Source organism: Lissotriton helveticus, chromosome 3_1 (assembly GCF_964261635.1).
Source record: "Lissotriton helveticus chromosome 3_1, aLisHel1.1, whole genome shotgun sequence".
In the NCBI taxonomy this organism is placed as follows: domain Eukaryota; kingdom Metazoa; phylum Chordata; class Amphibia; order Caudata; family Salamandridae; genus Lissotriton; species Lissotriton helveticus.
The window spans coordinates 1832799985-1832812636 of NC_136061.1; the positions used below are offsets into that span (position 1 = coordinate 1832799985).

The 12652-nt window shown below is 43.5% G+C and overlaps 1 protein-coding gene across 1 annotated transcript in view; it reads left to right on the plus strand.

Annotated features, from left to right (window-relative positions):
• Positions 1 to 12652, plus strand: part of LOC144824330 (mucin-5B-like) — a 108115-nt gene that overhangs the window by 38317 nt on the left and 57146 nt on the right. The window contains exons 5-6 of the mRNA XM_078683447.1: positions 7582 to 7720; positions 8653 to 8763. Coding sequence (XP_078539573.1) covers positions 7582 to 7720; positions 8653 to 8763 — 250 coding nt within the window. The remainder of the gene's footprint in view (positions 1 to 7581; positions 7721 to 8652; positions 8764 to 12652) is intronic.

Here is a 12652-nt window from a genome sequence, read left to right on the forward strand (position 1 = left end):
GTGTGTTAGGCCCACTTTGCATCTCATTAGCGATGCAAAGCTGGGCGTTGATGTAACAGGTGCTTAGTCAGCAAAACACGCAATAGCGTGTCTTTGCTGATAAGGCGATAAAATGATTGCCAATTTTCACCCGAAAACAGGCGTTAAAGCGGCGATAATTTTATCGCCTCTCCTTGATGATATGCCCCCAAGACCTGCAACTCACTCTCCAAGGATCTCCGCTGCAACCCTTCTTTTGCATCCTTCAAACGAAAACTTAAACTTACATTTCTCAAAAACTACTTCAACAAGCTGCTCTGAATTTCCCTAATTGTCTGCCTTCTTTAAGAAGGCCACCTGACCCTTTCAATATCCATTACTGTCCCCAATGCCATTCCTCAATGCATCATTGTATTATACAGTTGTCATTTTATAGCCACCTAATGATGTTTTTCTCTTTTCTTTGACTTTTATATTACCCCTCGTGTACATCTTGTAAAAGTATTCCCATAACATGTACAGCGCTCTGATTCTCTATGGTCTACCCAGCGCTATATAAAACTCAAAAATAAATACATTTCAGGTCTGGACACAATACTGCACTGCAATAAAAAAATGAAAGCGCTAATTGTAACAACGAAGACAGCTCCAGTTGATATAAAGTAATAGGAACATTTTCCTATACAAAGTATGCAATTGTTTACTTAAAGGTCCTACCAGGCACATGAAGGCAGACTGGGCCAGTTGGTAATTTTCAGCCCCATATGGCTCAGTGTAACATACTTAATATAAGTGTGTAGGGATGATCCCACCTATCAAGAAAATTGTGCTTCAAGTCCATAGAGCCTGTCACCCTGGGTATTCTGTTTTGCTTGCAATAATGTGTGCAACATCTTATAGATCCTTCAGATTTTGGTGCTAAAAAAACAACTATTGGATTTGCTGACTGTCCTTGTCCTTGTCCAACACCTTCCTCCTTGGTCTTGCACTGGAGGCCTCATCCCTGCTAGGCCCTCATTATGGTCCATCCCATGTAGAAGGTCTCAGGCATGGTTGCTAGGACTTTGTGAGTTGTAGTTGAAATGGCACATTTGTAAGGATAGTTATATGCCACTCATCTAATAGCGCCATTCCTTCCTTGATTGCATCCCTTTGTGGATGTTCACACTTTGGGGCTCATTTATGAGAAAGTCATGCAGTGCAGCAAGTCACCTTGCTTCATTGCACAGCGTGATATTCCCTCGCTCTCAAGGCGCTGTCATACTCTTCAAGGGATTGTCCCTTTCCAGGCCCTATAATGAGTGTAATCATTACTTCCGTCTAGCACAGTAGCCTCAGATGCTCAGCTTGGAGCTGGCTACAAGACAAATCTACTGTTTTTAAATTTCTTCCTCCTCTGATGTGTAGTAATCTCTTCTCCTCTTCTCACATCAGTAGTATGACCTTAGCCAAGACCTTTTTATTTAACAAAAAATATATATATATATATTACCTACTTAGAGGTGCTTTGAGCCAACCCCATTTATCCATTGGCCTGTTGTTTTGTCATTCACATTTATCTTCTGGTTGGGGCAATGGGCTAGCCCACTTCAACCATTGGTTGACCTCACTGTGAGTGATAACATTCTTCCATTTCACCAGGACCACGTTACCACATAAGGTAGTTCCCTTCAGTGCATGGACTATTAGGCAGGGCCTACTATGGCAATGTGTAATTTTTGAGACCAAACAAAGTTAGGTTTTCCACCAGAGTGCTTTTAATATTGTCAGGATCCCAGTAACTACTCCAACAATAAAGGTTTACAGGAAGAAATGATCAGACCGGACCCATTGACTTTGCGACTGCTTTCTATCCTTATATTGCCACTGTCTTTGCTATTTGTGTAGGCAGGAAACCAACAATATTAACGTCTGTTAACACACCGTTGTGAATATGAGGGAGTTTCCCATTTATCAGACATCCAATCATGCAAGACTTCTGTCTTAAAAATCCCTGATGTTCAAGATTGTTCCAGAACAACCCAGACACCCATAGTGAACGAGCTGGAGCAGTGCTGCCACTAAGTGCCCCAGGAACCGGTCATCATTTGTTGCCATAACACTTTTTGCCCTTAGTGGAATGGGTATGCCCAGATGTGGGCCCCTTGCTCCCTGTGCCACTGGATTCGAGCTAGCCTGGCCGATGAGGGGTGTTACCCCGAAACTGGTCCCAGGATGCTTGTTTGTGGTCCAGTGAAGACCTGGCCTGGCAGTTCGGGTTGGCCTGTTCCTATGAGGAACAGGGTCAAGACTGATTTGCATATGGCTGGGTCTAAACTAGGGTGGCATAGTGAGAGAACGATGGATTCAAACTAGATGTCTTGACTGTGGGTGAATGTTTGAATCATTCAGCATTCCATCCATCCTTTGTTGCCGCAGCACTTTTTGCCCTAAGTGGGATGGTAATGCCTAGTCGTGGGTCCCTTGCTCGCTGTGCCATCCATCATTTGTTGCCACAGCATCAGGAGCTTTCACAGCATTCATTTTCAATATAAGTTGCAGTCCTAATTCGCAAACAGTGACAGACCTGCACGTTTACTTTTAAATAATCAACAACACATTCTCTCTAGTTAGATAACTCAGCAGATTTAGCACTTGCTACATAGATCTGGGCCAATATTGTGGTTGTGTGGCTGTTTGAATCATGGCAGGGCTAATGAGTGTTTTGTCCCTTGTGAGGTTGTTGTTGAGTTGAGAAAATAACAAATCTATTGCTTAAGTTTCAAGACATTTTAATTGCCAATGTGCAGCATCTAAGTGGTCCAATCCACTAACAATTCGAATTGGGGGTACAACTACACACGAACTTCGCGGGAGGGGGGCTGAGACTCCAGCCAGGGTCGTCTCAATCACTGGTGGTGGCAATCTGATACTGTTTTTTGTCGCTCTCCTTCCCCATAACATCCTTCTACACCATGAATTCCCTCACTTCAACTCTCTAACAGTTCACCTCATCTCTCAATTGCCCCTTTCTGACATGTCATGTTTTTATAGTGCTGCTCATACTTCACTCACATTCAGGGCCTCATATACCATATTTTGATGCATGGCAGTGCAGCAAGCCTTCCTGATATGCTGCCGTGCGCCAAAATAAAAGGGCAGGATCTTCAAGATATGGCGCATTCCAGTCCTTCGCCCTTGCGCCAATACACAAACAGCAGCCATGTGCCAACGCAGACACCCTTGGACCAAGGTGCAAGGGTGCCTGCGTTGCAGGGATGATTGCTGTTGTGCAGAAAGTGACATCTTCCTGCACAAAAACAATCTTTAATTATGTTTTCACCTTCTATGAGTGCTGCAAAATGCAGCACACATAGAAAGAGCAAAAAACAAGGAGAAATAAAAGTATTTTTTCTTTGTTGCACCACTACTACGTCTCCCCTTGTAGGATTCTGATGCATTCCCAGGTCTACTACACTTTGTGTCAGGATCCAGGATTTTGCGTGGAAACACCCACAGCAACAGCCAAGGAACAACCCTTTCACGCAGAGTATGTGTAAAAGGGGCCCATATTTGCAAGGGCATGAAATGTCACACAGGTTGACTTTACGTCACCTAGTAAATATGGGCAGGCACACAGCCGGTGTCTCTAAAAATGTGACACTGCAGTGGCACAATGGGCTTGTAAATGAAGCCCTGAGTTCTGTGATCTGCATGGTACATGTTCTTTGCAGCAGGCACATTAACCCTCTGCACTACTTACGATGAGCCAAAACTGCCACTAGGCAAAATTCCCAAGTCTCCCCAGTAGGAACATTAATCACCAGGGTTATCTTGACATTTTTATTGTTGCCTGAAAACTGCCTGATGCACCAAAGTACATGTGCTTTTAACTAAAAATTATTTTTAAACACAGCGCCCCTCACCAGAGTCAATGCCTGGTTCACCTGCACCGGTCGCATTGCCCTAAAGCCAGCCCTACTTCCAGCAATGGAGCAGGACAAACATTTCCAGATATGGGTTAGAGCTAGACTCATAGCCATTATATGAGGAAAGACGATCTATGTAAGTGGTGTCGTATGGTACTTCTCCCAAATTCCAGCAAGTCAAACATGTTAACAGATTTCTTGTAGATGATTTAAGGGAATTTTTAAAAACTTTTGGGATCAAATTTGCTAAAATGTCGCAGACCCTTAGAGGGCATTCATAAAATAGTCCAGTACTTTCATGGTGAACTAGGAAAGACTGGACTTTCCTAGGCATAGAACTTGTTGTTTTCAAATGTCTTAAGTCGGAAATGACTTCCACTATACCAAGGTCATCATTTTTTCATGGGTGAGCCCCTTATGCCAAGGAGTACATTCAATATGACAGTGCCAGAAATTTACCATGGATACTTTAGTCAAAGTCATGAGTACCTCAAAAAAGTTCCTCCAGTATACAATGGCCAGCATTTTGCCATTGACACCACCTATACAATCAGTACAGGAAATCTTATGACAAGAATTACCTCTAATATCAGTTTCACAGGTGTTATGGTGCGTGTTCTGTGTTCCTGCTGCTGGGCATAACTGGGCTGGGGCTTTCTCAGTTAGACAGTTTGAATCCCCACAGCCAATGATATTGTCTTAATAGAAGCAATTCAGGGCCTGCAATTTGCCATAGGTAACACCTCCCATCCATATGCTATTAGTTCCCTTGTCAATAAGGCAAGAATAACCTCCAGCATTCCAAACCAGCAGCACATTTGCATGCATAACACACATAAATTCACACATTCTCTCACACTCACATTCTCATTATATCTCTTGCACTCTTTCGTACATTTGGACTCTGTCACACTCTTGAACAGACACACTGCAAATCACACTTCCATTAGTCAATACGCTTGCTCTGCTGCTTCTGCTATACCTGCCTTTCCATTTGGTAAAGCTTAATAAAAACCTATAATATATATTCTATTAAATAAACATATATATTGACTTGTCAATGTTTGTTACAAGTATGATGTGAATGAAAAGATGACTTCCTTAAAATAGCTGTACGGGGTTTATATTTGGTCTAGCAGTTACAGTATTGGAAATGAACTAGTCCGTATTCTAACATGTAATATCACAGCATCCAACTGATCTTACAGAATGCTTGACTTCTTCAACAACTATTGATTTTATCCAGTAACACTTTGCATTTTGGGGTTTTTAAGACCCAACTTACATTGTAAAAAAAATAAAACACATCTCGGAATGAAGCATTGTGGTGAACGGAAAGCCAGGAGTGGCTGAAGGTGTCACACGATCCTCAATCCAGCACCCTACCCCAAAGCCCAAGCACTAGTCTCCCTGCTTGTGCCATCACACATTCACATTCCACTCTCCCCTCTTGCACCTGCGCTGTTGTTGCAGATGGAATTAGGTAGGTATCTAGAGCAACGGAAAGAGCAGGTATTATGTGGGTGCCTTTGTAGAAATATGTATATAGTCATGAGAGTTGTGTAATATTTATATGTGCAGAATGAGAGGTGTGCTCTTGTAAGTGCAGTGTGATGGTGAATACTGTGAGTGAGTTCAGCATGAGTGGTGGTGCAAATGTTGTGTAAAAAATATGCCATGTGAGTGTCGAGTTAGTTGCATGAATGCAATGTGAGAGAATGGTCAAGTACGAGGACTGTGTGCAGTGAGAGGAGTGAGTGCAGGGTGTAAGTGATGTAAATCGAGGGTGAGTGGTATGCCTGCATGTGTTGCAGGGTGAGCGGCAAGAGTGAGGGGTGATTGGTGAGAGGAGTTAGTGCATAGCGGTGTGTCCCTATGAGTTCCGGCAGACTATCATCTGTGTGCAGGCAGAATGAACAGATTGCATGCATAAAGAGGTTTGACTCTGTGAGTGCAGGTTGAGAGGAGGAAGTGCAGGGTGAGTGGTATGATTCCAGGGTGAGAGTTGTGCTTGCTTGTGTGGTGTGAGTGTAGGGTTAGTGCTGTGCACATTTAAGTTAAGGGTGAGTTGTGTGAGTGACAGGCGTGCCTATATGAGTGCACAGGGAGCGATGTGACACTGTGAGAGTAGGGTGGGAGGAATGAATGCATGGTGTGTGACGTGCTTGTTTGAGTGAGATTGCATAATGAGCGTGACAGGTGAATGGAGTGTCACGTGAGTGCAAGGTGAGTAGTGTGCTTGTTTGAGGACAGGGTAAAAAGTGTGAGTGCATGGTGAGTGATGTGAGTGCAATGTGGCCACTGTGAGTGCACGGTGAGCGCTGTGCTTATGCATCTGCAGGTTGAGTGGTGGGAGAATGGGGAGAGTTCATCGCAAGGGGCATGAGTTGTGTGTGGTCGATGTGAGTGCAGGGTGAGCGGTGTGCATGTGTGAGTGCAGAGTAAGAGGAGAATGAATGGTGTGAGTGCAGAGTAACAGCGTGAATGCAGTATGATTGCAGTGAGTGTAGGGTGAGTGGTGAAAGTGATAAGTGAGTGGAGATTTGAGTGTGTGCAGACTGGGCAGTGTGCTCATGTGAGTACTGGGTAGGAGATGGGTGAATAGCGTGTGTGCATAGTGAGCAGTGTGAGTGCAGTTTAATCGCTGAGAGTGCAGAGTGGGCGTGAAAGTGAAGGGTGAGCAGAGAGAATAAGGTCTGAGTTGTCTGAATGCAGAATGTATTCACAGACACCTGGAGTAATAACTCAGCATTGTATTGAAAACTGGCATAAAAATTCAGATATAAGCTAAACTATTTCTATTATGGCATCAATGAGGGATGGAGGGTGGAGGTATTAAATAATGTGCTGATCCTGTAACAAACATTTAGTCTCCTGATTAGGGTTGCCAGCTGGTCAGATTTCTTCCAGTACTACTGGTATTTTGATGTCCCAGCCAGTACAGAAATAAGCAAAATCACCTAAAGCCAATATTTTTAGCACTTATCTGTGCATACTTCACATAAAATATAAATAGACAACACTTTTAAATGTGTCCCATGGCTGCATTAATGATCCATGACTAATAATTAAAGGAAACAAAGATAGAACAGTCATCTTACAAATGAATACATATCATTTCAATTACAACCCTATTTATTTAGTGTCAAGGCGACGAGGCCTTTGCAGACTCTTTGAACAACTAATGGCCGTTATTTTTCTTTTGGAAAGTGGCATTCCTACTCCTGAGATGCCTTTTCACTTAATGCATTCTCCCACTGTGGCAGTAAAAGTAAAATGTAAAGATTAGGCAGAGTGGGGACCCAGGGTGTACTAGAACCAGTGAACATAACAAACAAAGCCTTGTTAACCAGTTCACAGAGGCATGTAAACGGTCCTTTAAAGACCTGTGGAAAACTGTGTTTTGGGAGATAGGACTCCACACACTGTTCACCTGATGCCACAGCAGATCAGGCTGTAGCAGCCAGGCTAAGAGACACAACGGGGGCTTGGTAAAGGCCTTTTAGCTCTATAGGCATTGTGAGCCGGATTCAAATTGTAGGGTATGAGACAAAATGTAGGGGAGTAGCACTGCCCTATAGCGTTATTTTCAGCTCATACATTGATAGAGAGGCCTTTATAGCCCATGACTGAGGACATCCTATTTTCCACCTCCTTAACTAAGTTATTTCTTGTTTTGTATGTTTCTTTGCAGCAACTGCACACAAAGGTCCTGGGCCTGTACAAACCGGGTTTGCCTGGGGTCTTGCACAACATATGGCGAGGGGAACTATGTCAGCTTCGACAACCGCCGATTCCGGTTCAGTGGCAACTGCGAATACATCCTGTCGCAGGTATTGGCTCAACTGTGGGCATGGGGGTCAGGGGGAGGTAGAGGGGTTTAGGACCTTCAATGTCACTGTTAGTGAAGTAGTTGAAAAGCAACCTGTTCCTCATCAGTTAACAATAATGGCTTTTATAAAGACTGGTTGATTATGTTGTTATGCCAGCGTAATCGTGCATAATTTTCAGCATTTCACCTTAAGCTTGTTATGTAGAACTTTCAAAATTACCCCCTTATACCACATTGCATAATTGTATGTGTGTTTGGATACAAATCCTATTGCATGAGCACAGGAACAATGAAAACAAACAGAATGCTAGTTGTTGTCATTGACAGCACTTGAGTTTGTTTGCTTTTTTATAGTCCTCAATGCATCCTCACTTCCAAAATGGATGCGAGGTATTTTCTGCTCAAATATTGTGGTAAATTCCAGGTTTGCATTTCACATAAGTCCATTTTTTCCTAAATTTGACATATTTAAGCAAATAAAAATTATGTGAATTTCACACAACCCTGGGGTCGCATTACACAAAGTGCCCTGGGGCTCAACAGGCATTTGCACCCGCTTTGCGTGCCCCCGGGGCACTTTGGTATTACAGAATGGGCTGCAGACGTCTATGCGGCTTCTTTTGTAATACTGAAAGCACCCCCACACATACACTGCTAGCGCCTTCTCGAGAGGGCATTCCCTCATTTGCATGAGGGAATCCCTTTGCCTTTGAGCCCGTGCCATATTATGGACGAGGGCGCAGAGGCAAAGAAACTGTCAGGGGCGCACTGACATTGCTCCCCTGATAGCAGCCTTCTGGAGCAGGGAAAGGTGGTCCTCAAGCCCCCCACATATCACCTTGCAGGTGGGTGCAGCCATAATAAGGCAATGGGAAAACTGATTAGTAACCCTTATTAATATTTGTTAATTACTCGACTCATTCCTCTTCCCAGGATTACTGCAGCAGCTCAACTCAAGAGGGCACTTATAGCGTCATCATCGAAAATGTCCCCTGCAGCAGCAGTGGCATGACCTGTGCCAAAGCCCTGAAGCTCTCCCTTGGGGTAGGTACTTCAGCTGATGTTGTAATTCAAAGGCCAGTGTTGTTTGGGGGCCTATGTTTTAGTACATAAACAAAAGCATGAAAAATACTTGCAATTTCAAAAACTATTAAGCGATGACCATGTCACAGTCTATTTGTTTAGATCATGCATTCTGCAAGAAAAAATATCATCCGTGTTGTCTTTCAAAATCTCCCTTATCAGACAGACATGCACACTTTAAACCTCTCAACCCAGCTGTCTTGACAGCTGGGTTGAGATCAAGCATAGACCTCCAGTGCTCTTTGGAGGGCTGAGTCAGTCTGCTCCCTCCAATCCTGGCACTGCTCTCATGCTGTTTGAGAGCAGCGCCAGGATTGGTTAGGGGAGTTGTTGGACCCGAGGAGAGAAGATCAGTGGGACGTAGCAAAGACATGTTTTTAATTTCATTAAAAAAAAAAAAAAGGATTTTATGTTTCTAATTGCCCTAAATCGATGACATGCATTACATTACAATTTTAAAGATAAACATTTTAACTTTAAAATGATAATGAAATGCATGCAATGCGGGATACGAGAGCGAATAAGGTGCAGCTCAGACTTTATTGTATGCTTTTAAAATCTTCACTCTAGCATTGCGGCTGCTTTTTACCTTTTTAAAACACTTCGCTAATCCTGTCCCTGTTGTATTGTTATGAAGTAATGATACTTGGGTCACTTACTATGTAGGAAATCATCTCACTCTTTGGTCTGCCGCATGGGTTCCCGATGGAGCGGAGAGTGTGCTGATGGTTGCACGCCATACCTGAGCGCCATTTTAGGTTGGTTGTCGTTTCAGTGTTTCGTATTGCTGCTCACGCACTACTTCCGGGAGGGCACTTCAAAAGGAATGCTTAGCCAGGCACGCAACGGGTGCACCAAATGCAAGCACATCTGCGCCTGTCCGCTCCTGGACCGCACCCAGGTCCAGTCCCCATGCCAGTCCTGCCCCAGATGTTAGGCCCAGAATCTCCTTTTCCAGTAAAGGTCTCCATGATCTAAACTACTGAAACCATAAGCAAGACTGTTTTAACCTGCGAGCTCACTGTCAGGGCTTGGAGGGTACTTGCAAAATCTGTGGCTTTCAACTGCTTGGCCTTTCCAGCCTTTCTAAGTTCATAGACCTCAGCCTAAAAACACCTAGAAAAGATGATTCCATGGATTTTATTTGCATGCTAATTAATGTCCGCTCTCTTGTGAAACATGCTTTTGAAGTAGCAGAACTCATTGACTCTCACAAATCTGATATCATGCTTATCACAGAACCCTGGGCTACCAACTCCTCTATGCCTGAACTGCCGGATACCATCGACATAGGCAGTACCGTCCATTAAAAAGAGGAGGGTGATTGGCTGTCATCGACAGTGAGAATATCAGGGCCAATTTCACTACCATGCAGTCTAAGAACTGTGAAGCACTGTCATTCAATTTAGGGCACATAAAAACATACCTTTAGGGGCTCACTTATTTACCGCCCTCCATTCCCGAAACCTGGCTTGTTAATTTCTATGAGCTCACTACTTGAGGTACATATTTGTAATGCTAATTTTACCTTCTTAGGAGATTTCAACTTTCACTTAGAGCAGGGGGAAGACAAGGACACTACATCCTTATTAGAAATTATGGATGCAGTAGATCTAAGCTTCTTAGTACTGTTTCCACACATAAAGCTGGGCATACGCTAGATGCAGTATTTTCTAACAACAAATATATCACTAGTCTTAAAGTGCTTCCTCTAGAATGGTCTGATCATGCAGCCATCTTTTTTATGATTAACTGTCCTGCAGCTAACACACTCCAGAGCAAGGGGCATTGCTCTGCTCAACTCAGAGCCTGGGCTAACATTGATCCAAGTCATCTGAAGCAGTTGTTAATATCATCCATGCCCCCGGCTGTCGAGAATCCTGAGCTCGCAGCAGAGGTATATTCTAACTGGCTCAACTCCACCTTTGCCCAAATAGTCCCTATAAAGAAAAAGGACCAATGCAGGACTCGCCATCTGCCCCTTAGTTTTAGGAGGCCTTAAGGCATGAAAAACAAAGCTGCAGACGCCAAGAGAGGAAATGGAGAGCCCAATATAATTCCCACGAGAGGGAAATGTATACATTTTCACTAACCAAATACAAATCCCTTCTGATAACAGAAAAATCAGCTTATTTCTCATCACAAATTGAATCAGCTAAAACCTCAGTCAAAGTACTTTGCCAAGTCGTTAATAAGCTCACTAGACAACCAGATTACAAAGGGGATTGGGTTAGCCAGTCTTTCTGCAATAAGATTGCCTCTAAATTTAAAGCCTATGTAGATTCAATTTTCAACGCCTTTGATCACACTGACAACCATCATCCTTCCTCCAACATTCAAGACAAGGGGTATGGCAATCCTATAATTGACCCGGCAATAAATACTCTCAAATCTTTTTCCGCTGTCTCTTCCACGCAAATAAAAGACCTCATATTGACCATCAAATCAGGCTCTCCAGATGATCCTTGCCTGCCTTCAGTCATTAAGTTGGTCCCAGATATTATAGCAGATCACTTTTCAAGCATATTTAACAACATGTTTAAGACAGGTATCTTTCCTCCCCAATGGAAACAAGCCTCCATTCTGCCCCTTCTATAAAAAAACAAATGCGGACCCCGAAGATCTCATCAACTACCGGCAAATCTCCAGACTCCCCTTCCCCACTAAAATAGTTGAAAAAGTGATGAACATCCAACTTAATCGTTCATCTTGGATTTCAATCTCCTTGACCCCACCCAGTTTGGGTTTAGATTGGAGCATGGGGCAGAGACTGCCCTGATCAAGGCCACGGATGGACTAAAGTTCATCCTGGATGGGGGGGGATCAGCCGCTCTAATCTTGCTGGACCTGTCTGCGGCATTCGATACAGTGAATCATTCCATCTTGAGCCACTGTTTGGAAGTAAAAGGCATTAAAAACCTTGCTCTGAAACTACTTTCTCCCTGCCTGTGAGACAGTGAAAATGTGATCAACATCGATGCCTTTTCTTCAAAATCTTTCCTTCTGCCCTGTGGGGTTCTGCAGGGCTCTTCACTTGGTCCCACCCTTTTTAATGATTGTGTTGCAGATCAAACTCCTATGGTCCTATCCTTCGGGTTCTCTCTTACATCATATGCGGAGGATACGCAAATCGTGCTATCAGCCACTAAGAATGCATATGACACCAGCCTCCGTATTCATAACTGCATGAAATACATTTATTATTGAATGAACGAGCACTGTCTTACTCAACGCCGGGATGACCGAGGTGATCATACTCAGCAATAACCCCAATATCTGGTCTGCTCCCTGCTGGCCTGCAGATATGGGACCCCTTCCTGTCCTACCAGGAAATCCAAAAGTCTGGGGGTCATCATAGATGATCATCTACTTCTAGGCAATCAAGTCAATACAGTGTTCTCCTCCTCATATAACATCTTGAGAATGCTAAAAAACTCATCTTTCTGCCTATCTCAGTTAGTAAAGTCAGTGATATCCACCTTAGTATTATCAAAAATAGACTACTGTAACTGCCCCTACGTGGCCTTGCAAGTCCAGTGTTTAAACAAATTGCAGGTTCTCCACAATTCTGCAGCCAGACTTCTACTAGAGATACCCAGGCATCATTCAGTTTCCATCACACTCAAAGACCTCCACTGGCTGAAGGTCAAATATAGAAATAACTTCAAGGCCCTCTGTTCAACCTATAAAGCGCTACATGATTCTGGGCCCACCTTTTTGAAGGAAACCTTCCATTGGTACACCCCAACTAGAAACCTAAGATCATCAGGCATGCATAGAATAAACTCCATTAGATTTAAAAAATCGAAATGAGGTGGCAGCAGCTTTGTGGTCAGAGCAGTTACATCCT